Raw genomic sequence first — 26,892 nt, forward strand, 5'->3', positions numbered from 1 at the left:
ATATGTAGCAATGATATATATATATTTTTCGTCTAGCATCTGCTATATGTAGCGCTGAACGGTTTTGCTCAGCGATCTTTGTTTCAATGGATGGACTGGAAACGGAAAGTGGCAGTGCCTAGGATCGGGATGATATTATCGGGGCTATTGATATTATAAACTTAATTGAACTGTTCCGTGGACAACTGGCGTTGTGATCATACGTAAAACGTTTTTGAAGTTACCGTCGCCTTATTTAGCGTTTAAATTATGGATTGTCAGGGTATTCATAATCATTAAGGTCCCGTAATAAATCTGCTACACTGTACTTATTTCTCGAAGCAAGAAGCGGTCAAACCTAAAACTTGCTAAAATCTTCGCTCCTGTCTGTCTCTCTCTCTGACTTCCAAGATCACCACGATAGCTGCCACAAACAATGTCTCTTCAGCGCACATTTCGATACGGAATGCGAATGAGGTTGTGCTACTTATAACATATAGCACGAGCACCAGAATCACTAAAATTGTTTGTAAATTTTTCATACAGCAAAAGTTATAAAGCAATGTTATATAGCAAAAGTTATATAGCAGGTTTTGCTACATAGTGTAAATTCGGCTTTAAACTAAAGCTATGGACGCACCATAGATTTGCTATTAAGCATCAGCACTCATTTTGACGTATATTTTGAGCTATGCACAAACTGCCTCCCTGTACATTACTTACGGGAGTTAAATTTGTTTTTTTCGAGTTCGTTTGGCTCTTCTACCAGACCAATTTTCATAATTTTGGTCTCAAAGCTATGCAAGCACATATTTGTCATAATTAATCTATCAAATGTATAACCCTAGGAAAACAATTAAATTGGATTTTTTTTCAATTTTTACTTCAATTAAAAATATATTCCAGCAGTTACATTATTCTATATGTTTTTATCTAAAAAGTAAAAATCTTCAGTGAAATACCAGATTCCATTGGAATTATTGATTATTGAGATTGGACGTACCTAAAGCACACTGCTAAATTATAAACGACCCAAATTGTTTAAAAATGGAGTTATCTATCATCGATTTATAGTTAAAAGATCTTACTTGCAAATTCAACAGTACCTAAGCTAATTGTCGACGTTGATGGGTTTCACCTAGCAAATCTTAAAAAATCAAACTTAAATAATTATTTGAAAATCTACACGAATTCCCTTCCAATGACCCATTAGGTTATAAAATCGGTCCAGTAGAACTCTAGATTTAGTTGTACAAAGATTTTTAAAACTGAATTACTAGATTTAATTGAAAATCAATTAAGACAAATGGAAATTCGTTTAGTCTGCAGGTTTGCTGCGGCGGGGTATTTTGTACTACGATCGTATTTCTAAATAGTGCTTATAACCACTATTATAACATTTTTCAGCATTAAATTTCCTATAATTTGATACCCAAAAAGTTATTTTTACGAATATTAAAGTTTTGACACTTTTTTTCAAGATGGCGGCCAAAAAACATATTTTGCGCCACAGTACGGATGTATATTTTTAGTATGTTGATTAGAAGCATACTACCTACCATTCACAGCAAGAATCATTTGTGTTGCAATTAGTTCCACCTTAAGCTATATTTTCGATTATTTCTACTGCACTAGTGTGGCACCATTCAACCATAGACACTATTTCATACTCTTCAGGGATTGTTGGATCCTTCATTCTTATTCAGTTAATACAACTGGAAACTAAAATAAAACACAAAATAATTTTTTTGTGAATTTAATAAATGTAAATTGTTTATACAGTACTCTCGATTATTTGATAAATCGGCCGTGGAATGTAAGGTCGAGCAATATGTGTATGTAAAGTCATAAGTTCTCTTTCACCCCAAGATTGAGGGTCAGAGAGTTATGCGCGTATGAGGAGTTGAGGAGTTAGGTGGAATGTAAAACAATAATTAAGAAGGACAGTCAAATGCAGGTGTCCTATCCCGGTGCATATCTTTTGAGTTATGGACATTTGAGTAGTGATGTGTCAAAACTCAAAACCATCTAATCTTAAAATCGTCAAAACTTTTAAAGAGTTTTGGTTTCAAGGTTCAAAACTTAACTGTAACTGCTGACCTTTTTTTGCATCATTATTATTGTTCATGACAGAAAAAGTCCCCTGCCTAGGTCACATGCCTCTAGTCATCTCCTATCTGCACTAGTGACGTTGTGGATACCCTTTCCATATCCATCAATATCCCTATAAGAAAACAAATTAAACATGTTTGGTATTTTATTCCTCACGTATAACATATACATATAAATTGCCATTTACATTTTGATCCTCAATAAAATTTCTAAGCACTCTTGAAACGTTTTGTTAAAATTCTTAAATTCCTAAACATTAACAACACTGATGAAACAAGTAAATTATTATATTCTGAACTGCAACAAGTATCATAACTACTATTACCACAACTTACGTTCAATAAGGCTTCATATCGATTTGAATATTGAGGTAAAAGTGCCTTCATACTGACTTGTCTAAAAATTATCTCATCGCCTAATTAACCATTAATCATTAATACTAAATTTTAAAACTACTAAATTTTTTTAAATTATATTTTTCAGCCGTTTGTTGATGTTTGTTTAAAACACAACAATCAGTCAGAAGCCTTAAAATACATGCCAAAGGTACGAGAAGAACTGAGAGAAAAATATATCAGCAAGCTTGGGTGAGTTTTTACTAGCCAGCATAAATAACCATTATCCTCGGAGTAGAAAAATATTTGATTTTCATGACACATTGATGTTATCCCCGTAAACATGAATCTAATTGAATAATATTTCCACGATTATATTCCATTTTGTTCAGCTCACAACATTTATTCATGTACATTGTTTAGTCTTTAGGTATTTGTATTGAATTGATAGATTGGCTGAAAACATGTAAGGTGTTATATTGTTAAATTGTTAAATATAATGTCGGGAGGTTTTCATTCCAATAAAAACTTTTATTTAGTACTAATTGGGTGACACCAAGCTTTTTCCTCCTATGATTTTTTTGTAAAACCAAGGTTTAGAGTGCACTCAGAAAACAAGCCTTACAGATATTTTTTATAATTTTGGGTTAAAAACAGCGGTTATTATTACGTTGCCGTGAAAGTTATTGAAGCTAATTTTTTAAACACTTACACGTGAATCCTCTAATCAATGCCCTTATTCTATTTTTTTCTTATTACATACAATAGATCTAGCTTCAATATATCTCCAATAACAATGACAAGCGAATAATCAAGAAATGTTCAAATTTTGATGTAAACTAAAGAACAGTCCTTTTAAATTAAAATAAGACAATTCTAAATTATCAAAATAAATGGTAAAACACAAAGAGAAAAAAATATATGTTAACTGTACCAAAAAATACATTTACAAATATTGTTGATCCCACATATTTAAAAATAGTTTGAATCACAGTCTTAGTGGAGGACATTAATTTTGTTCAAGGAATGGCTCAAGGCCAGGATTTTGAATTGTATAATTCAGAACAATTTGTAACAATTCCAAATTCTCATTTATTATGTCTAGTCTACTGAAGAAATTGTGACTGTAAACCATCGGATTGTCCTCTAGGCCTGATTCTTAAAACGTCTTTAAAAAATGTGAATCAGCAAACCCAAGTTTCAACCAGTAGTTGTTATGCACACGGTTTCTTCAATAGTCAGTAAAAAGGGGTTCAATTACAATCTGTACTTCTTCCTTTGATGGTTTGACATTGTTAGGATAAAATAATTATAACTTGGAGCAATAATGAAATTCACACGACTTGTCCTTTGAGTAAGCTTAACACGTTGTTTTAAAAATTAAACTTTATAACTAATGTTTTGTATAAAAGTTTTTAATTTTGGATATGCTGCTATCTTAGTGGTTTGCATCTCAAGTTTTCGTGTTAGAGTTGCAGGATCTGTTTATAGCATATGCACAGATATCAGACATTTCAGAAGCTTAGACCGTGTTTCATTGCATATGTTTCTCCAAATAAAAATCGGTTGGTGTAGAGACTAGAAAAAACCTACCACTTTTCCACAAACATTGTGTCTTCTAAATAATTTCTGAAAATGACAAGAAGTAATTTTTTGGGTCTTCTGTGGAAGAAATACATATTTGTTTGAATACATTTTGTAAATTTCTTGATCTTCTTAGTGTCATATATTCCCAATTTGTGGAGAATCGATAAAAAATATGCCCGTAGGAAATGTAATTTATAAAAATTAAATTTGAAGCACCGTTGATGAAAAAAAGTTTAGCCATTTTTCACTTGTTAGGATTAGCATCTTGAGCCAGGGAAGTGATTTGAGCATATTAGCTTGGTGAGTGTTTCAATTTTTGTCCCATTTTGGGCTGATTGTGCTTTTTGCAGTTTTGCAGAATCTTTAATTGTGCAGCTTTCTGTGCTAAACTTCTTCTGGATGTTTTAGTCTGTCAAGCAAAGCCGCTTCATCAGAATTTTTAATTTTTTATTGTTTTCTTCAATGTTTATGTTTATTGCTAGTGTTGCAATGGTTCCTATTTTTTTTCTCTTGGCCATAAATAGTTGCACCAGTAATACAATTTAGCTTTTAAAATGGACTATACAAAAATATTCTTTGCTTTAAAGTTTTTTTCATCTAAGACTTGTCATCTTTAAAATGATGGTTCATAATTTATGATCAAAAAATGTGTTTAACAACTACTTCACCTATATTGCTGTTATTTTGTAAAATGCATAACTATGTAACTGTTTATTTGACTTGGCTGTGTAGAATGTAGTGAAGTAAAATTTGTTTGTACTTAAATGTGATGGTGGTCTTCCACTTTAATTAAGTCTGTTGCCAAACAAAATATTCATCGATAAAAATAGCTTTATGTTTTTAGGTAAAGCTATTATGATATTTGATGCCATTATATATAAGATGGATTTTCTTGTAAATCGATATAAGAACATTGGCGAATTAAAGGGGGCTTCCTCTCCCCAGATTTACAGAGCATAAACAAAATTTTTGTTTCCACAGTTAATTAGTCGTGCAGTACGATTAGGTCCACTATTATTTTTTTTTTACTATTAAAAAATTAACTTTAGGTAAATACAACTTATATTTTTCTATGAAAAGAATTCTAAAAGCTATATTAACATCTTTAAGGGTTTTGTTTTCACTAATGAGATTTCAGTGTTTATCATTTCATTCCTAACTAATATTTTAGCCAATTTTTTTACATTACGTTGGCACATTATGTTCTTAGCCATATTTGTGATACAGGCTGATCAAAGATGTGTTGGGGGCTGTTTTTAATCCGAAGCCCTTGGAGCTAGGGCACAGCACGTGGTTCGTTAATCCATAAAGATCTGCAGCATCACGGTTTGTCTCTGTCTCTTAGCTTTTGCTCGCTTGCACTTAACTACTTCAAGCCTGTCTTTCCTCACAAATACCACAATGTCATTGTACTCTCACAAGATTTCACAGATTTACAAGCAATATTTTTGTACTTTGATTGTTTGGGACTAACTGTTAGTTGTAACGGGAAAAGAAAAATATGAGTTGATTGATTTAAATTTAAAATTACCTGACTCTATGGAAAAAATAATTCCAAAGAGTCTAAGAAAGGTGTCAGTGATAGATATTTCCAAAAATCAATTGGTGAAGAGTTGCTGAGACATCAAAAAGTAAGTATTTTTAACTACAGCCAAATCAGCTGTTAGCCCTACTTTAGATTTACCTTTGCTGTTGCCTGAGTTCTTGTAGGGAAAATGTTTGTGTCACCATATGCATATCTCCACATTGTAGGGCATTTTCAGCACTCTTAGTATATATATTTTACACACTTGTGGTTACTAGTGTTGCGGTCGGGTCAGTTGGACAAGGCAAGGACGGACACGCGGCGGAGTCACTGCAGGGTTTTTTCCTCTGTTTCATTTCTTCAAGACCTACTGTGACTCCGCCGCGTGTCCGTCCTTGTGTTGTACAATCAACCTGACCACAACACTAGTGACCACACATGTATAAATACAATATATACTAGAGTGTTAGTGATGAGTGACAACGAAGCAAGATGTATGGAGTAAAAGAGGTGGGCCAGACAGAGCGCGCCCCTCTCCCCCCTCGCCTATCGGGCCGAGGCAGTGACGTCACTGCAGTCCTCGAGCCGCTACTCACAGCCCGTACACAACACTTAGATAGATGTTATGTTGTGTTGCTTACGCCAGTTTGTTCCACGCAATTGTTAAAATCGGTTTTGCTTGGTGTTTAATATATTAATATGTTATTCCTTATTTTATTACTCCTAAAATATTAGATCAATTGTTGATTAAATTGATGTCCATTTCTGCAATTGTTGTTACATCACTAAGAATAGATCTACTCTGATCCGGTAAATAGCATCTAATTTTATAATGTATATATTTTTAGGATAGCCTACTTAAGTACAGTTGTTCATGAATATATTAGTAAGTAAATTAGATACCCTTAAGATTTATAACTCTTAAAATTATTAATTAAATCAAACAAAAATTTTTCGCTATACAGATATACCAAATAAAAGTAGCTTTTGGTAATGCACAATCATTAGATTAGTGTAATTAGGGATGTAACTTTATTTTAAATAAAAACACTTTATTTACAAAGTGCTCTCACCATTGGACCATGTAATCAGTTATAAATACATTGCGGTATTAGAGTTCTTGAAATATTTTACAATTTACTACTGACAATGACGTTTCTTAGTTGATTTTTAAATTTTATTTTTGCCATTCATATGTTTTTGCCTGTTTAAAAACTTCAATCTCATTAGAACCTACTATTCTTCTTTGAGCAAATAGCTCAAGACGGTCTAGAGGTAAACAATTAACTTTATGGGTTATGGCTTAATGTCTTTACTTTCTTCACAAGGGTAATTTTTTCATATCAAGGCTTTTAAAGTATTTAATTTTCAATTTATAAAAATTCCTTTTCCAAAGTCTCAAGTTTCATTTAGCCTACATTACGGTGTTTTAATTTTACAACACAGCTTGCATATTCTTTTGTTTCCCCGGTAAAATTTTCTACGTTTTTGTTTTGTAAAACATTCCTCCGGATCACTGCGATAATACTGTTTTCAGAAAACGCAAGTTTGATTCAGGGCTCACGAATGTTTAAGTTACATTCCCCAAACCCAATAATTATGAATTTAAATTCCTTTACAAAACTTCAATTTAAACAAATATAAAAATGTTTGAATTCCAAAAATCCTTTCTTTTGCACCTTTCAATCCAGACAGAGCGTACCTTTTTTTCGGAAATCTAAAATATGACTACTATGTCGAATTTAGTTTAAGTCTTAAAATAGGTAACTGTCATTATATATAGCTAGAGCAAAACGCATACACTAGAATTTTTTATCTCAGATAGTAAAGTAAAGTTTTCAGAAAGTAAACTCGTATAAACACACCAAACAAACGTGCAATTATATAAAAAAAAATCCTCTTAACACGAAAATAATAAAGTTTAAAATGAAAAGTATAATACAGAATTAATATTTTTTCTTTAAAAGTACCTGTGAACTAAGCTTTCCTCAGGGAAAATCATTAGTATTCCCTGAGAGTACTCTTTGGCCAATGCAATTTATCCGAACAGATTTTTTGGTCTATTTAATTCCTGTAAAATAGTAATATCGTAGTTGACTTTGATTTGTAAGCAACTTTTTTTTTCTAGTGCTAAAACCATATATTTTATTAACTCACCAGAAAAAAGGCAGTGTTATATCTTTTTCTAAAATTATTCTAAAGTGTAATTATTTTTCCTGTAATTAAAATGCGTCCTGTATCGGTAGACGCCCAAATTTCATCATTTCTATGCAACATACAGGCCTAATTGGTTATTTATTATTGTCAATTAAATAAAATGTTAGGTACATCATGTGTGTTGTTATTCAAAATCATAAAAATCATTATTTAGTAGACAAAGATATTTATGTCATGACGTGAAATACCTCCTCCAAATCAGCTTAAATCATGTCTGAAAAAGTAAGGTTTGTGCGTTTAGCATGTATCTAGCGGCGAGGCGGCCGTGGCCGGGAGTGCAGTGACGTCATCGCGCGCAGTCCGCTCTGTCTGGCCCACCTCTTTTACTCCATACATCTTGACAACGAAGACCCCTGAAGATGCCATACGATGTGGAGAAATGCATAGTGAAATAAACATCTTACCTAAAAGAACTTGGGCAACAGCAATGGTAAATCTAATATGATTCAAGTTCTTGAATCTGGGCGGGATAGCAAAAATAATATTTAATCTAATCACAGCTGTTACTATCTCCTAACAGTATCATCCAAAACTTTTCCCATGTTTATTATTTTAGAATAAAATGTGTTACAATAATGAGTTTTAACATAGACTACCAGAATTCCTACTTTAAAACCACACTAACAGGTTAAAGCCTTATTTTTTACTTTATTCGTACTTGTCAAACTTTTTACTTTCTAGCATAAGTTTGTGCCAGTTATCATTCAAGAGATTTACACTCAAAAGCTTTTGTCCTCATGAAACTTATGTTTATGTACAATATATTATACAATATTATACGCTTACCCATATTCTAGTATAAAAAACTTATGTTTTCATGCTTCTACATATTCCCAGTGTTGGGAAGTAGCGCGCTACAAGTAGCAACGCTACAGTAGCGCGCTACTTTTTTTGTAGCGTTAGCTGTAGCTATGCTACTTTTAAGATTTTGTAGCTTTAGCTGTAGCTAGCTACATTTTCAAAGTAGTTGTAGCGGAATTTTAGCTACTTTTCTCGCTACATTAATATTGTTTGAGATAGAGATTTTTATCATAACCTCAACCTTACGTGAAACAACCTCTTTCAAACTGAGATTTTCAAAAAAATTAGGCCTACTTTCTTGGCTTCATACAGCTGGTTGCAGCCGTTTCATTCCCTATTACAACGTTGTGTGGACATGGAGGCCATTAAATCAGTGTTATTCACATTTTTTGCTCTCGTTTCCTTAATTTACTACTCTATGATTACTGTCAGATAAAATAAAATCACTAGATACAGACGACGTTTAAACGTTACCGGTGACAAGAGAAGCTATTGAATGCCTGCAAGTGATTGACAGGGAAATTAGTAATCAATTTATTTTCCTTATTATATCGATAGTGTTTCAACTTGGGTTTTAATGGAAACCAACACTAAACCTTAAAATAATGAGAAAGCTGGTCTATCAACCTTTGCTTCAGCTATTGATTGTGGTTTATCATCACAAGCCCTTCCTTGGTTAGATTACGAAGATTTTTCAAAGGTTTACTAAATTAATAAAGAGGAAATTACCTGATGAGATTTAAGATTTAAGATATGCCTAGACTACATGATAATTGTAACGAAAAAATCTCCATATAACACGAAACTTACATTGAAAAAATAGCATAGTTTGCTCCTGCTAACAGCTCTTGTAATAGGACTATTCCTAGGCTATGCTATGGTTTAAGACGAATACAAAGTTCCAAGTTCAATTATTAGGAATATATCTGTTTAGTCCTTGCAAGAATAAGCCTACTTGTTAACATAGCCAAGTAGGCCTACATGTTATTTTTACTTTACAAATTTCAACATGTTTAAATTAAAAGCCGATTTCAGGATAAGTTGCTGAATACTGTTTTCTGTACCAATGTAGCACAATTTGCCCTATGCATAATGACAATAAAGGACGATTTCTTGACATTGAAAAGTGCTATTCGTAGAATAAGTAATTTATCACTTTAAAAGTTATAGCAATGTTGTTTTTAACATTAAAAGTAAAGAAAGGCAATAAACTCCAATTTCAGTAGGCTAGTCTCTGTAATACAAAAAGTATTTTTAAATAATCTTTTTGCAGTTTATTGGTCTTAATTGTTGATATAAAACATCTATAAATGAATCTATATTAAATTAATAAAATTAGCTTTTAAAATATAGTTTGGTTGTATGTCCTTAGAACTTAATGAAATGTACGTATAAGATGCTTAAAAATAATGCAATATTTAAAAATAAGTACTAAATATGATGGGACACCCAACTATTTGGTTCTGTTGTTGTAATGTTAGTTTTATAATGCCAATAAATTAAATACAATCTAGGAATAATTTGTTTTCTAAGTAATTGTTTTTTCTAGTGGGGCCTTGGTTAGATACAATACTGACATTTTTTGTTTAAATGTTTGTTCAATAAAAATTTAGTTGCAATTAATTTTACATTTACCTAATGTGCGTGGAATAAAAAGTAATGTCTTTGGAAAAGTAGCTAAAATTGTAGCTGCAGCTACATTTCATTGTAGCTGTAGTTGTAGCTAGCTACTTTTTCGGAACTGTAGCTGTAGCTGTAGCTAAGCTACTTTTTTGGAAATGTAGCAGTAGTTGTAGCTAGCTACATTTTAAAAGTAGCTTCCCCAACACTGAATATGAAGTTGTTAATTGTTATGGGAATAAATTAATTGGTGTGAAGTTTAAAATTTGTATGCATTAATGGATTAAGAAACATCTACCGGTACCAATAAATTCAAGAATAATCATTTGCATAATACCCAACTGAAATCAAATAGTACAATGTTTTTCAATAGTAATATGTTGACCCACAGAAAGTTAAGTGCTCATTTAATTCTCATTTTATTACTATTACTTTTTTCCCTCAGCCTACACTCAACATATTCCCTAAATTTTGTCTGGGACTTAATTTGGTGTACAGAGGAACCCCTCATATCCAACCTCAGCGTAACCGACTCCTTGTGATATCTGATCTAGTGTCCTACCGTCTACTTATTTCCTGTCTGGGGAGATAAAATTGGGCGCGTTCGGTTTACCACGAGGCTGATCACAGGTGTTGCTACAATCTCGGCAGACAATCACCGCTATCGCCGAGACTGCAAGATGTGGTCACGGGTGTGACTGCAATCATAGGTAACGAATACCGGTGTCACCGAGATTGAAGATATGCTCACGGGTGTTGCCAAGGTCGCGGGTGACAATTCCTGGTATCGCAGATACTGAAAGATATTCACACGAGTGTTGCCGTAATCGAAGGAGAGGATTACCTGTGTCGCGGAGGCCGCAAGATATGCTCATGGCTTTTGTCCTGTTCGCGGGAGACCATTATTGGTGTCGCTGTGAGCGCAAGATTACCTCACAGGTGTTGCCGCGATTGCAGGAGACAATTATCGGTATCGCTGAGTTATAATCTTCCCTATATCCAACCTTTAAGCCATTTCAACCATATCCCGGACCTGTCGTTGTTGGATATGAGGTGTTCTACTGTATTTGACTAACTGATAGTAAATGAGTATCGGGTGCTCAAAAGGTTCAGGAACCCTTTAATATTTTACTTATTTTTTTAAACGCAGAACGTAAAATTATCCTGGGAATCTATGATTACATCCTCACTGCAGTTACCTGTGGTAGTTCTAAGGGAGGGGCTGAAACCTCCCCATTGGACCCTAGAAAAAAATCTAAACATATATTTTGCCCTGAATATGTCAGTTCATATTTGACAGCTTTATTACTGTTGCTGCAGCATGTCTTAGCACTACATCTTATCAATAATCGAAATTGGAAGTTCTGCTGTCATCTTAAATGTGTTCCATTAGATTTGAATTTGTTAACTTTAAATAGCTACTTTATGTAATATTTATTAATTTCATTTTCTAACTCAGTATGTATATTTACCTAGCTGTTAATATTTGTACCTTTGGCAAAAAAATTAAGTCTTTTGTTGTCCTCCTTGAATTTGTTGCTTTCTAAAAAAAAATATTACATAAAACTATTACATTGGACGTGCTTCCAGTTATTTGTCATCATTTCATTTTGGTTTGAGAATAGGTGGTTTAATTGTTTTTTTTTACGACTTTACACGGTCCATGGCTTGAAATAGGCTTGAGAATTAATTATCTTGTGCCAGAGGCAGACTGGCTGTGTAGCATTCTGGGCAAATGTCAGAAGAGCCTGATAAATTTAGAATAAAATGGACCAAAATAAAAATAAAATGAGTCTCTTGACCGGCCCATGCATAATTTGATGGCCGGAAACCAATGGAGTTTTTAATGAAAATTACTGCAAAAGAGGCAAACATGAGTATTTTGCAGTAGGCTAAATATGAAATGAAATAAAGTGAAAAATCCTTTATTTATCCAGGCAAAGTTAGGATGGACCATTCTTACACTTAACCTGACTAATACAAAATGAATAAATTACAAATGAAGAACTTAATCTAATGTACAATTTGTATACTTACCTATAAATATACATATTTTATATTTACAAAGTAGATAAGGAAAGAAAAAAAATAATAAAGCAAATCAAGTAAAACACATAACCTAATGCATGATATGATAATATCCTAATGAAGTGATTACATAGCAGTAATCGCGCAAAAACACGGCAGTCCTAGGACACACCAGCCAAGACCATCTGCTCAAAGTAGAGATATTTCAGTGTCTCCAAAAAATAGGAAACGTTTTTTATTTATTGTGCAGGGGTAGGTTGTAGGTCGTTCCACAGACGGCAAGCAGTGACAACAAAAGCCCTGTCATAAACTGTGGTCACATGATGAGGTATTTGCAATGTGATTGAGGAGGAACGTGAAACTCGTGAACTACCTTGAGACACAAATTTAAAATCTAATTAAAAATAATTTGTACTTAATAAAATAAATATCTCTTTGTTACTAACAGAGTAGGTACTAAGTGGCATATCACATTAATAATAACTACAAGTTTAAAAGCGTTTTAACTTGGGACTTGTGAAGGTTCGGATACCCACCTCCGAACAGTTCTTTTCTGTCTGGGTTTTGTTGTCTGAAGGATGCCAGGGTCGTATATCCTCCACTCGTACTTTGACACAGCATAAGATTTATGTGTGACACAACTCACTCAAGCTAACAATTTCCATGGAAACAAAACATTTTGGTACACTACCTTATATTTTCTGTTACCTCTTTGCATTACAGATAAATAGGTGTAATAATGACTAACTCTAGGAACAAGTTTTTGCATGGTAGGTGATAACTACAGTAGGGACCACAAGAGACTGCAGTTGGCGGTAGCCAATCACAAGACAAGACTAGTGCGACGTTGTATCGTTCACTAATTTTCGACTCTAATTAAAATATACTAAACAATATTTTCTAATCAGCTGGTATTATTAGATTTGGCAACAACAGGTGGTCCTTGTTGGCTACTTCGAAGTCATGTGGTAAATAGGCTCCTCCCTCAACTGCAGACTCTCGTGGACTGTACTGTAGTTTGGTTTTGACTCCAGAGAGTTTTGAACCTAATTCAAAATATTTGTTAAAAAAGGGAACATGAATTTTTACGAGGGTTGCTTTTAATCTTAAATCGGTATTATACATTATGCTTCAACAGTTTATTTAGATGGAGTGCTTTGGTCAATTCGTGGAATGCTGCTAAAATTGGATTTTGTTTTTGACACACTCTGTATATCTCATAAACTGTATAGTTGATTAAATGTTTGCCAAAAACAAGCTCTTTCAATAGGAGTTACTTGATATCTATTTCCATATTTTAATCACAAGGAATCGGATAAAAGGAGTTGGCGAGGATTATTTTAAACAAGAGTGATTAGGAAACATTAGCATTACAAATAATAATCGTTTAATCTGCATTAAAATTTTTGTTGAATCACTGATTTGTTTGGTATGGGAACTAAATTCACAGTGTTGATTTTATTACTCAATATGAGTGTAAGATTCTTTTGTGCTTTAGGTAAATATTCAAATATTCAGATTTATTATTTTACATCAGGAAATAATCTTCATATTAGTATAGCTTACATTTAATATTTGTTTAATAACATTTGTTTTTTCTTCATTTAGCAAAGAATATTTTTATTATTTAAGTTTGTCCAGAAATTTACGAGCTATGAATTTCTTGCTTTTAAAAATAACTTAAAATCATGTACAGTATTATGCCCTACTTCTGAAGAAATAGCCTACATGTAATTTTTTGTTTCTTCAATACAAAACAATATTTTCAACTTATTCTATATGTGTGGTTTTACAGAAGAACAAGTTAACATGCTGAGCTTCTTGGATGCAAGGTTTTTCTTCAATCAGAGCCTATCAATACAGGACACCTTAAATTCCTAATTTTGTATTCACATAGCAAGATTTTATGTTACTCAAAGTATTTAGTCACAATATTGTAAATAGGAATAATATGTTAGAATGATTTGTTTAACCTTTTTTAGCATAATTTTAATGACCATTTATCCTTTGTTATAAATAGTTTAATTTATCTAAATTTGTTATAACCGTACTCAGAATGCTTTTTTGTTATTCAAAGTTTGATTTGATCAAATTTTGTAATTAAAGTGGTCTACCCACGATGCATGATTTGTGTACTTTCAAATAAAGTTTTAGTTGTAAATTGATTTCAGTTTTTAAAAGATAAATCAGTTTTATTATGTTTAATGTGCGACTGGACATGCTTTTTTCAGAGTAGCCTATATATAAATTGCACAATAAAAATGTTGCCATACATCCATTTTGTATTGGTATGTTTTCTTAAACCACGCCATACCAAATGAAAGATTTAATATCAACTGTGATCATTCCAGATTTTTATATCAAAAATAGCAAAAAATTATTTTAGTTATTAGTAGTTTTAATTAATATGTTCTTAATTTAGTGTATTTATTTTGTACAGTTTGAAAATAATTGTAATGTAAGCTATTCAATGTTGAGAACTATATTGTTATTCTAGTCATGTATGCGCATAGATAATAAATTTATACAATTTATAAAACAAAAAATATCCTTTTTAATCCAATCCTATTGTTAATTTCTCGACGTACTACGAGGAATCAATGGCAATTATGTAATGAATACAATGGTATTATTTATTGTACAATGGCTTTTCTGTAAATAAACAAATTTAATTGAATTGAATGAATTCTGGTTTCTCCAGACCCAGTGTACTGGCAAGGTTGAAAGAAACCATAAACTTTTTATAAAAAAAAGACACTGTAATTTCCAAGTGTTTTACAAAGTTTTTGTGGTTTCCGAGTGATTTACTAAGGTTACCAAAAGCCAATGCTGTTTTAACTTATTGCGAAAGATCCAGGGTTTTTATCTTTTCTTAGCTCATTAAATTGAAGATACTTTTTCATGAAACTTTTAGGAAAGAAGAAACATACTTAATACATAAAAACATATTTATTATATACAACCACATATAATGTAAAATTGTATAACAACTGTTACACCTGTATCAAGCTTAAAACTAACAAACTTTAACATACTTATTGAGTTGCATAAGCATACTTAAACCTCAAATAGACAATTGTTCAAAACAAAAAGTAGTTAAAACATGTTTGACTTATGTGATTGGATTAAAGATTTAAAAATTATGGTAATAGGAAATATCAGACGTCATTAACATTATCCCTTCAATCTTAAGAATAAATGTATTTCTTCTCAAATAAAAAAAAAAACTGAATAAAACTCTATTAAAAATATCTGTAATTCAATCTGTTTTAATGAATATTTAAATGAAAAGATAAACAATGTGAGTTTATGGTCTGGTGTATACAGGGTGTGCGGTCATAAGCGTTAAATAAAATTTTGCATCAAACTACATGGTAATGGCGACATAATGACGCACATTTGAGGTTCCCAACCTCAACCGTTAGGGAATAACAAATTAATTAAGGTTTTCCAAAAACTATTGTAGTTGTTATGAAAAAGGTTATATTACTCTACATTATTATATTACTATTATATTATTATTAAACCATTATTTATTACTTTACCAGTGATCCGGAGGCTAACAACATGAAGTTATATTACTCTGTTAAAAATGCACTAACTGTTAATTTAAATGTCATTTTCAGAATCCTCACACAATTTTAAATAGATATAACACATAATCGTTGGGGTACGGAAAAATATGCTACTTAAATTTCTTCATTAAACAATTATTTTTAATATCGACGAAAATTTAAATAACATACAGCAATTTATTTCTCTGTTACCGAGTTCCGCTGAGTTTAACAAATATTACTAAAAACTTCCTTATTTAAAGGGCTTTACGATGGTGTAATATAGTTTTCAATAAGTTTCAAATTTCCTAATGTAATTCAATCATTGTTGTGAAAAAACAAGGTAGGGCAAAGAAAAGCTATTGTGAGGAATAATACATTTATGTGCAGGCAACGAATAATTTGTATTTTTTTCTCGCATGCAACGTTTTTTTATAGCTATTAAGCTAAGAAAAGAAACATATAGTTGTAAAATGTGTTTGTGATAAAGTTACGGTTATAGTATATTTTTCATATTTCAGATAAGATTTCAATTAACTTCAATTGTGGCTATACCAAAACTACCCGAAACGGATTGGACGTGGTCGACGTGGAGGAAGTGTGACATGGCCTCCTCGATCTCCAGACTTGAGCCCGTTAGATTTTTTTTTGGGTTACATGAAAGGTCTAGTTTACTCAACTGTTGTAAACTCTGAAGTTGAGTTACGGGAGAGAATCTCTGAGGCTGCTGGGAAAGTAAGGGAAAAATTGACGTATGAGGCCACAGTTGGCGCAATTCACAAGCGAGCTAGGGCCTGCTTGCGGGAAAACGGAGGGCACTTTACACTTAAACTGTGATTCCACCTTAATAAACGTTGTGCTTCGGACGAAGTATGTCATTGATTTGATTTTTATTTATTGTGTGTTTTTACTAACGTATTGTGGTTTTTTATAACAAATTTTCCAAAGTCTAATCAAAAACTCTTTAGTTTGATGAAAGTGTAGTCTGGTCAATCATAAATTACACAAACCCTCATCATCTGTGGCCAGCTCATAAAATAGTAAGTAAAATTCATTATTTTTTACAATATCTGTTTTGGTTTAACCGTGATTTTTCACAATAGTGCGAACAAATTCACCATAGATTTGACAGTAGATAAATGTAGTTATACATCATTGTAAAGCCCTTTAAATAAGGAAGTGTTTAGTATTATTTGTTTAAGTCAGCGGAACTCGGTAACCGAGAAATAAATTTCTGAATGTTATTTAAATTTTCGTCGATATTAAAAATAATTGTTTAACGAAGAAATGTAAATAGAATATTTTTCCGTACTCCAACGGTTATGTGTTATATCTATTTCAAATTTTGTGAGAATTCTGAAAATGACATTTAAATTAACAATTAGTGCATTTTTAACAGAGTAATATAACCTTTTTCATAACAACTACAATAATTTTTGGAAAACCTTAATTTATTTGTTGTTCCATACCGGTTGAGGTTGGGAACCTCAAATGTGCGTCATTATGTCGCCATTACCATGTAGTTTGATGCAAAATTTTATTTAACACTTATGACCGGACACCCTGTATACGTGTTTTAAACAGTTACGCAATCGGGATTAAAAAATAGTAAATTATTATACATAATGTATTGTATATTATAGGTAACTTTAATCACACTTTCTCAACGCCTGCAAAAATGAAGACTTTTCACAAAAAAATTATTAGAACTTAAGTAAATAATTTAGTTTAGGCCTACATTAATTTGTAACCAAACTTTTCACAAACTTCAAGTGTAGAGTAAAAATACTTTGTAAACTAGTTAACTTAATGTTATTAAATTGTCTAAAAAATAAGGGTAAATAATGAAAGTAGCACTTAATACAACATTTAATTGATAACTTGGTTGTCTCATGGTCATGATCTACACTTTGCAGAATCATATACTAATATTTTATTTTTACATTAGTTTAGATTTTAAAGCAGTGATTTCTAAATTGAATGTGTTCGTATTCAGTTTTAATTAAATATTGTATCATTTTAGTTGTGAAACAACAAACACTTAATAACACAGTCTTATAATTTTGTGAACATTTTATTTTTAATTAAAGTTGGCAAGAGACAATTTTGCTTAGAACCTCTTACCCTTTAAAACTACATTTCTCATGAAAGCAATGTTTAAAATGTTTTGCTGTCATGGACTTAAGAACAAGATTAAGTGCAATATTATAAAACTGTATTGTTACAATACTTATAGTTTTGTTTTACTAACTTTGTAATACTACTGCCTCATTGTTAAGAAAATTAGTGAAGTGATGAAGAAAATGGCAGCCCACAAAGAATCACTTCTTTAGGTTGTTTTTTGCATGTCTTATCATGCTGGAATTTGTGGCAGACCGAATTCATCCACTAATACACCATCCTGAAAAAGTAAAAAGTATTCAATAAAACATATGAAATCAGAAGTGTAATTAAATTATGTCAGGAAATATGTTGTAAGCCCAATCAAAACCTTTCTGTTGCATATTATGGATATTTTACAAAACATAAATCTTGAATTTTTTTGTTTTTTATTCTTTTTAATCAGGAAAAAGAAACAAAATTACCATTACAATATTTATGTATGAATAATTTAAATTGAATAAAAATAGTGGGAAAAAGTGAATACTTTTGCTTATAGTCCTAATTTGCAACTAACTATTAAAATAAAGAAACATTTGTAAGATAACCATTACAAGCATTGCTTATACTGTGAAGTATTATATCCATATTCACAGAACAAAATATTTCAAGAAGTGCTCATACTATGAAAAATTGAAATATTTTTCATCCCAAGTACATAAAGTTGAGACATTGACATGTTTGAAAATGTTTTTAGAATTAATCAAGCATTTCTGATCAAAGGGTCTTATACAATTCCAGAGTTTTAAGAAATGAACAATTGTCTTAAAAATAATTTCACCAATAAACATGAAGATTAGAAATAATTCATTTTGTAGAACTGTGTTAGATGAAATGTGGCATGCAAAATCAACAGTTAGGCCTACCTTGTTTTTGACACTGTCCGCACCAGGCTCTTTGCTCGGGGCTGCTGGTGCTTTAACTTCGTCTAAGTAGCTGGTGTCGTCATCAAGAGCAATCTCGTCCCCGAGAGCATCAAGTTCTGCCTGCAACTCATCGTCGTCTATCTCGGGTGTGCCATAGGTTCGTCCCAGAGCTTCTTGTACCTCTTCATGTAAGTCCAGCATATCTGCCATGTCATCTTGGAGGTCCTAAAATGAAAGCGAGGTTATGTGAAAGCTATAACAATACTTTGAATGATGCATATTTAAAACAATATTTACTTCGACGTTATGAAGCAAAATTTGTTGTTGAAAGTGGTTCTCTTTAGGCCAACGATGAGAATTATAGAAACGTATTTTGGACATGGTTTATGAACTGAATGAATTTGAAGAGAAAGCTCCAGGAGATCAAAATTTTAAGATGACTTTTGAAGACAAAATTTGAGAAAATTTTAGTTTTTGCATTTTAAACAATCTAAAAAGATCGTTTTGTTTGATGTGGTACAAACAACATTTTTTTACTGAAGTATCTTGAAGATTTGATACGTAAGAATTGCGTATTAACTCAGAAGTATAATATGGTTTCAGGACCAACACTTATATGGCTGGACTAACACTCAGGCATTATTTTTATCAGGGGGTCAAAAGAATGTGACTTAAGTTGAGTAAAGTGAGCCAAGAACTGATGGTTGGTGGTACAGTCTTCCAGACTTTGAGACTAAAAAAACTTACACAGAGTAAATATGTAATAAACCAACCTCGATTTGATCGATGTTTATTTTCTTAAACTCTTTCTGCATGGTTTTGACGCCAGCTTTCATCGCATCAATAGTGGCTTGAGTATCCTTCAGGGATTGGGTAGCGAAGTTGGCTTGTTCCATATTGAATGCCTGTTGTCTTAAGTTGTCTACTTGTGATTCATACCTGAGTCATTGCAAGATATTTTATATTAAGAGTGTATATACAACATTTTAAAATCAAAGACAAACAACTTCCTTTGATCTTAGAACATTAATAATCCGGATTGATTGGGACCGACTCCATACGGATCATAAAATTATCTGGATTATCAAAATTACCTAAAAAAGGACCCCACCACTATTTGAGTAAAAAACTTTTTTAATTGTATATGTTCTATTATAGGTACCTACAGTAAAGGGTCAAAAAAGAGAGGTGAATTTAAAATATTTGTTATGTTTAAGACACTACATATTTGAGCTTTAAAAAAATGTGTGTTGACGTCCAATTTTTCAACGCTTTACTGTACCTCTACAACTCACATGTCTAATTTGACATAAAACACATGGCTTAGGTGATATAAAAATGTTTTTGTCTAATTAGCACTTGTGTTTAATTTATTTAGGAAAATAAATTACAACCACATCAAAATGATATCTTCTATATAAATTTAACTGCAGAAACTCTTGTATTGCTTGTTGCATTGAACAAGCAATACAAGAGTTTCTGCGTTTAAATTTATATACTTAAAATTTCTCTGTGAACTCCCAGAGAAGGTGCAGAGGATAAAACATAATTCATATCTTTTAGAGAGGAAATCAAAATAAGATGTGGGTGTAGTGAATTTTCTGTAGCAGTTGCACCTTGGTTTTATCATCTAGATACATGTATTGCTTCAACACTCAAGAACTTAAATGCAAAAGGGATTAACCCTAGAGTTTCCGCGCCTACCGCTAGAACGTGAGTGCAATTTTTTAAATTTGATCAATAAAACAACAAGCAATTTGTTTGCAACAAGCAATTGTGACTACTAAGATTCTAAAAACTAAGGTGAAAACTTACATCTTTTTCTGCTTTAGCACTCGGAGAGCTTTTTGCTTCACATTATTTTTAGCTGGTCCTTCCCTCATTTTGGCCATTTGATCCTTATACTTCTTTAATTCTACATCTAACTTTGCAATTTTTTTCTCAACTGAGTCTGCTCTACCATCCACCTGTGAAATAACAAAGGAACCCCAGCTGATGGTTAGTAGCCTACATTCCATAGTGTTTAAAATCTGTGTTTAGTTAATAGGCCTATCGCAATCACTGGGATGCCGCAAAGGAATCAAAATTATCAGCAAATTCTCAAATCTTCAATAGGGTGCAAATACGAAGGTTCTATGAGAATTAGGTTTTTTATTTACCTCTTCTCTTCTAGTACATTTACCAAATTGCCACATTTTTTACTCGATTGTCCATTTTAGGTACGGGTTGCGGCATTGTTATTAAGTTCATCAAGACCTTTCATATTAAACATATCATTCTATACCTTTAAGATTGTCAACTTACTTCCAAATGGGCCGCCCCACTAGGTGACATCCAATCACCACGTACACAAAAAAGTAGCTTACCATTACCAGTAATGATATGCCAAATTTGGTTGTTATATATCTTTTCATTTAAAAGTTATAAAATTGTCCTAAGACTTTATTGTCACCCTGTATAAAATTGCACTTTAAGAACACTATAGCTCCATTTATCAATTAAAACAGTTGATAGTACGATTCAGTCATATATCAAGTTTTGCCTAAGTATCAAACATGTTTACTCCAACAGTAGCTATCTAATGCATTGTAGGGATGAGCATTGTTAGTCGATGTTTTCGAAACACCGATATTCGATGTTTTTGAATCACCGATATTCGATGTTTTCGAATCACCGATATTCAATGTTTTTGAAACACCGATATTCGATGTTTTTTATATCGATGGTAGATTACCGATGTTTCTGTTCCATCAATGTTTTCTGCCAAGTATTGAAATATTGACGTTTTCCATTACTGAATTGTATTTGTAGTTGTATTTGAATTGTAGTTTGAGGTTAGATAGCTGTTTGGCTGTTACTGTCCGCGAGAGTGAAGAAGTCCCCTGAGCTCCGGCCTATTCGTAGTTTGAAGGCGTTACACTTGAACGTTTCGCACGACAATTACTGTAGAGCCGTTTTCACGATGCTCTGCTAGTTTAATTTAATATCTGTATGATTTTTATAAATCCATGTCATAATATTTTTTTGCATAGTCATACAATTGAAGGAAACCCATTTTCTAGTGTTACTAAGGCAAATTAATAGGTAACCTTTCTACTTTATGATTTCTGTTTAGTTAATGTAACAATACCAATAAAATACAATACAATAAAATCCTTTTTAAATCCGAGTTTGAAAGCATTAATCCCAAATAATTAGTTGATCCATGAATACTTATGGTGAATTCATATTACCGGTACATTATTATTATAATAAGTACACGAGTACAGCAGTTTCAATAGCATTCATCGCAATAAACAACTTATTATTAAAGTTATTAATACTATTACCATAAACCTAAGCAAAAAATCAAGAAAACAAGCAAAATCCCTTCGTTTGACCCAATGTCTACGACAAATCACGCGGTTTGACGTGTTCATATCAGGTAACACGCCATTGACGTCTTTGCCAAATTTACTGGAATGTTAAATTACTGTCTATCCAAGTTTCGTCCAGATAGAAAAGTTTCCTTTTTTGTTCCCTTAGCTTTCTTATCTCTCGCAAATACTTAAACCTCCAATTAATGATATCGGGCCTTTCAATCAAACATTATTTATGGACCAAATTTCTTCCACTTGAACCCCATATCTTTTAAGAGACGCCGAAGTGCCCATTCGCTCCATTTAAAATTAATTCTTTCTCTCAAAACAGGTAATAGTTTTTTTACATGTAGGGAATTTTTTTTGTTCTTGTAAAAATCGTGTATTACATCTACAATTACACGCCTATCAAAGCTATCTATTTGTAATTTATGGTGGTCAGCCTTCTTGCGTTTTTTCCCGGGTGTACAGAGTTTTTCATCCGGAGTTTGTTTGCCGGCTTTTCTAATTCGTTTAATAGTTTTTTTCTGGCACTTTACAATAGTTTGCGGCACGTTCTGTTGCCTTTTCTATCGGCACTAACAAATTTTTGTCTTTACATTCGTTGTCACAACACTCGATCACCCGTCTAATTAAATCCCTTTCTCCACTATGTATAGTAGCACCAAGTTTTCTTAAATCCATAGCTACAAGGACTGTCCAAAACAAAACAGAAGTCACTACGCGAACACACGAGACTGTAATGAATCAAATGACGTGACCATATGATGATAATCCACTTACCAAAACAAAGATATGAGTAATTATGTTTACAACAGTTGTTTACAGACAGACATCGAGGCGAGGCGCCCAGATGCTTAGCGCCTGCAAATAGTGCGCGATACCCTCCAAACAAAGCTGCGTATCGTTCTGGCTCAAGGGACTTCTTTACTCTCGCGGACAGTAGCTGTTACTGTTAGCTGTGTACAGAGAGCAGACAAAAAAACTAAAAAAAAACATTGATGTTTTAGCCCAAGATGTTTTTCACGACAGTGTTATCGGTACATTGATGTTACCATTGAAGGTGAACATTGATGGTTGACCTAATCAAAAGCATAGTGCATAGTTTTTTGACTTGGCTAATGCATGTAGGCTATATGTTGATCTGGCCTAATAAATGACTTATTGCCTAATGCATCGATGCTCATCCCTAATGCAGTTTATTGTCGCCTAAAAGTGAGTTAATTCTGGCTCTATCTAACCATAATAAAAACTAGGCCTACCCTAGGAACCAATTAAATGTTTATCATACAATTGTATAATACTAGTATTAAAGGAAAATTACCCCCTGAATGACATCTGTTAAATTAGGTGGTGGTGCTTTATCTTTGCCTTTTCCAAATATTCTGTTCATTTTCAAAATTAACACAGGTTATAATAGTTTTTCTTTGACAGGTATTGAATGAATCAGAAACACAATAAGTAAGTAGTGAGTGACAGTTCCTAGTTCCAATCCAAAACAGCGAAAAAAATCACATGATTTTTAGGTACCAGATACTTAGGTAATAGTTATTTTATCATGAAGCCTTGAAAAACATAGAATTAGTTGGTTTTGAGTAATTAATCTCTTAGCCCATAGATTAATTATTTATTCATTTACTACACAGTCTAAAAATTGTACTGAGCAAACTCCCTACGATAAAAGATCAAGGGTGGTTCCACGCCAGTTCTTAACATACTTAATATCCCCTGTAGCATTACTTTATTGATTTATTCATTACGGTACTTTAAAATAGAGATTTGATCAACCATTTATTGTTTGTGAGTATGAGTTCTAGATCATAAATAAGAATGAAAACTCTAAAAAATATTCATTGTAAACTATAATTATTTTTATAGTAGCCTCATATAGTCAAATCATACTCAAATCAAATCAAATCTTTACTCCATTCTCTGGAATGTTAATTATGAGTTTTATTAAAAGAAAAGGTGATAAGAATTGCTTAATTTACTGAAATATAAGTAACAGCACATGGGATGACTAGTTGAATTCTTTGATAAAATATGTGGAAAGAAGATAATATTCCTATTCATCTACTTAAATTATTGAATTTGTATGATTTAGAATACAAAACCACAAGGATACCTATCCATACTAGTTAACTGTTAGAAAATAATGATTATTATACAGTATTACCCCTTTATTAACATGAAAATACTGACCAATAACATTTTATTCAGCTATATAATACTTATATATTGGTATTTTGGGCGCATAAGTTATGTTTACTTTATTTAGTTATTTATAACGTTATTTTTTTCTCATGTATAACATATATGAATTGTCATGACAACTATCTACCGGTACTTTAGGGATTATCTGGCATGGATTTTCTTTAAATGGTTTAAAATAGTTGAGCAGTTAAAGTTTTCCCTAGGTTAATGTGATACTCCAACCTTGAAGATTTTAGGAAAAGAGGGAGCCATCATGACCACGGAACCTGTAGAGCTGGTGATTTGGACGTACTCCGATGTCGCCTTGGTATCATGTAAAGCGACTCGTGAACAAGCAGAGCTGTCTGTTAAGTGTTAAGAAGATTTTTGAGTCAGCCTTTTGGTTTGTTGACAATAAATTAGTGCTCAATAATGATACAGTACATAACATTTAGCCCATGTGATTCCCAGATTGTTAAACTCCTTGGTATAACCCTTGACTCCTGTATCAATTGGAAAGACCATATAGGCCAAGTCTGTACTAAACTAAGTAGAGTAGTGCATCTTTTAAGACGTCTAAGTGACCAATTGCCACAAAGTACCCTTAGAATGTCCTTCTTTGCATTTTTCCAACCTCACGTATCCTATGGGTTAATTTTGTGGGGCCACTCACCCAATGTCAAAAAGATCCTGTGACTGCAAAAGAAGGCAGTAAGGATTCTCTGTTATGCTCACTATAACGAATACAGTAAGCCCTTGTTTAAGAGACAAAGAATTCTGACAGTTGTAAATATTCCAATGCCGTTAGTATTAAGAACCGCATGAATGATTTACCTGTAACTAGTTCAGTACACAATTATGACACTAGGTTTAGTGCTAAATCTTGTTATTCCTAGGTCCAGAACTGATAAAAGAGCTAGGTCATACCCTGTTTCAGGAATAAAACTGTTCAATCACCTTCCTGGTCATATAAGAAATCTGCAATGAAAGAACTTCCAAGCCGTAATATGGTAGACTGGCTGGTTGAAAATCTTTTTTCAAATTTAAAGAGTTTTTTAACACTGTAGTTAGTTAAGTAAGTTTTCCTCTGAACAGCCTGTTTCCTGTTTTGCATAGTGCATTCATTTTGCATGAACTGCATTGGTTTGCTTTATTATTTTGTGCATGGTCTTTACAATTTTTTGCACATGGTTTGTTTTGATCGATTTTGCTTGGTTTTATCCCAAGTAGCAAAAATCGTTGGCAAATCGTTGGCCCAACGTTTCTGTCGATCGTTGGCCAACGGTATGTTTTGGCACTCATAGTCTTACGGTTGGCCAACCATGAACCAACCAATTTTTGCGGAAGGGCCAACCATCATAAACATAAAAAAACACAAAATAATAAAGATTTTGTATGCAAAGCGTAATTATGAGTTGAGTAAATTGATTAAATAGTTAATAAAAACTTATTTTGAAAATAAAACGAAATAAAATTTTTTGGCCGGGACGGGTCTCGACATGTGAGCCTCACACCTTACCTCTGAACTAACTGTGCTTGTTGTTTAAGAGTGTTTTCAGGGCCGGATTTAGCATTTTTGCGCCCCTAGGCCCAAATAATTTTCCGCCCCCTAGTCTGGTCACAGTTACTTTCCTTCAAACCTTTATTAAAAACTATATCATGCCCATTGACCTAAGTTTATTGCTTAAATACCACTCCTCGTTGGAATCATTGCAAGTTTTTTTTAAGAATTGACTTGTTTATAGCCTTAACAAAATGCCGTCTTAAACACTTTTAGCAATTTTATGCTTTTTTAATAAATGCTCACGTTTGTGGCCGTGGGACTGAAACAAAACAACTCAACCCACCGAGCATTCCTGAAAAAAAAAAAAACATGGCCATAATGGTTTTGATTCCAATTCCAGGCCAAAAAAACATGATCTCCAAACAGTACGTGATACCATAGATTAAACATACTCCTTTAGTAGATTTGTCATCATTTTGGATTAGCTGAAAACAATTCTTGTTATTTAATAGTACCTAGTATGTTTGATCTATGTTTAAACCACGATTACTAGAAAAATACCGGTATGGATCATAAACATAAACAAATGACAATTTTGGCCCGAAAAAAAACATGATTTAACATTGCTTAAATGGAACTGCCAAAACATATGTTCAATGCTATTAGTATAGGATTCGGGCCAACAACGTCATTTGTTTATGTTTATGATCCATACCGGTATTTTTCTAGTAATCGTGGTTTAAACCTAGTTTATCTAAAATAAAACGATCTAATCATCAACAATAGGTCGTCTCCTGGTTATATTACAAGAAATTGAAACACACATCATAGAACTAACCCTAAAATAATGGAAACAAAATTACGTCAAAACTAACGTCCAGTGTCACCAACATGAACATGAACAAAATTTGAATTAACAATGTTATAAGAAGTCGACTTGAGTTATATTTAATCTATGGTCGTACTGCATCTAGGTTATATATTTCCAAAGCAAAACAGAGAAATATTCCGGCCAACCGTCTTTCCTTAGGTCTGAGGAGAAAATGACAGCA

The 26,892-nt window shown here is 32.5% G+C and overlaps 2 protein-coding genes across 6 annotated transcripts in view; one reads left to right on the plus strand and one right to left on the minus strand.

Moving 5' to 3' along the window:
- The window catches only part of LOC128998085 (vacuolar protein sorting-associated protein 16 homolog), a 64,952-nt gene extending 50,289 nt beyond the window's left edge, over nt 1-14,663 (plus strand). Inside the window, exons 16-19 of one of the 5 annotated variants that reach the window (XM_054424076.1) lie at nt 2,575-2,678; nt 4,269-4,313; nt 5,241-5,339; nt 14,000-14,663. In XM_054424076.1, the coding sequence (XP_054280051.1) occupies nt 2,575-2,678; nt 4,269-4,313; nt 5,241-5,322 (231 nt within the window). In that variant the 3' untranslated portion in view covers nt 5,323-5,339; nt 14,000-14,663. The remainder of the gene's footprint in view (nt 1-2,574; nt 2,679-4,268; nt 4,314-5,240; nt 5,340-13,999) is intronic. The other 4 variants (XM_054424075.1, XM_054424078.1, XM_054424077.1 and 1 more) reach the window with 4 other exon arrangements.
- A 2,608-nt stretch (nt 14,664-17,271) lies between these two features.
- On the minus strand, nt 17,272-23,601 carry LOC128998251 (charged multivesicular body protein 5-like). The gene is made up of 5 exons (XM_054424305.1): nt 23,468-23,601; nt 20,600-20,751; nt 19,558-19,723; nt 18,785-19,009; nt 17,272-18,159 (listed from the first exon to the last, which is right to left on the minus strand). Exons 1-5 carry the CDS (start codon nt 23,534-23,536, stop codon nt 18,112-18,114), a joined length of 660 nt encoding a protein of 219 aa, XP_054280280.1. The 5' UTR covers nt 23,537-23,601; the 3' UTR covers nt 17,272-18,111.
- Nucleotides 23,602-26,892: the final 3,291 nt, after the last annotated feature.

Source organism: Macrosteles quadrilineatus, unplaced genomic scaffold, assembly GCF_028750875.1.
Source record: "Macrosteles quadrilineatus isolate MER2022 unplaced genomic scaffold, UCM_ALF_1.0 Scaffold_7__1_contigs__length_78375512, whole genome shotgun sequence".
Classification (NCBI taxonomy): domain Eukaryota; kingdom Metazoa; phylum Arthropoda; class Insecta; order Hemiptera; family Cicadellidae; genus Macrosteles; species Macrosteles quadrilineatus.

What these genes read in the sequence shown, in the direction of transcription:
- LOC128998251 (XM_054424305.1), bottom strand. Translation starts at nt 23,536, where the DNA reads ATGAACAGAATATTTGGAAAAGGCAAAGATAAAGCACCACCACCTAAT. An exon ending in TAACAGATGTCATTCAGGGG is followed by an intron (nt 20,752 to 23,467) that starts GTAATTTTCCTT and finishes GTTATTTCACAG; the next exon opens with GTGGATGGTAGAGCAGACTC. An exon ending in GTGCTAAAGCAGAAAAAGAT is followed by an intron (nt 19,724 to 20,599) that starts GTAAGTTTTCAC and finishes GCAATGACTCAG; the next exon opens with GTATGAATCACAAGTAGACA.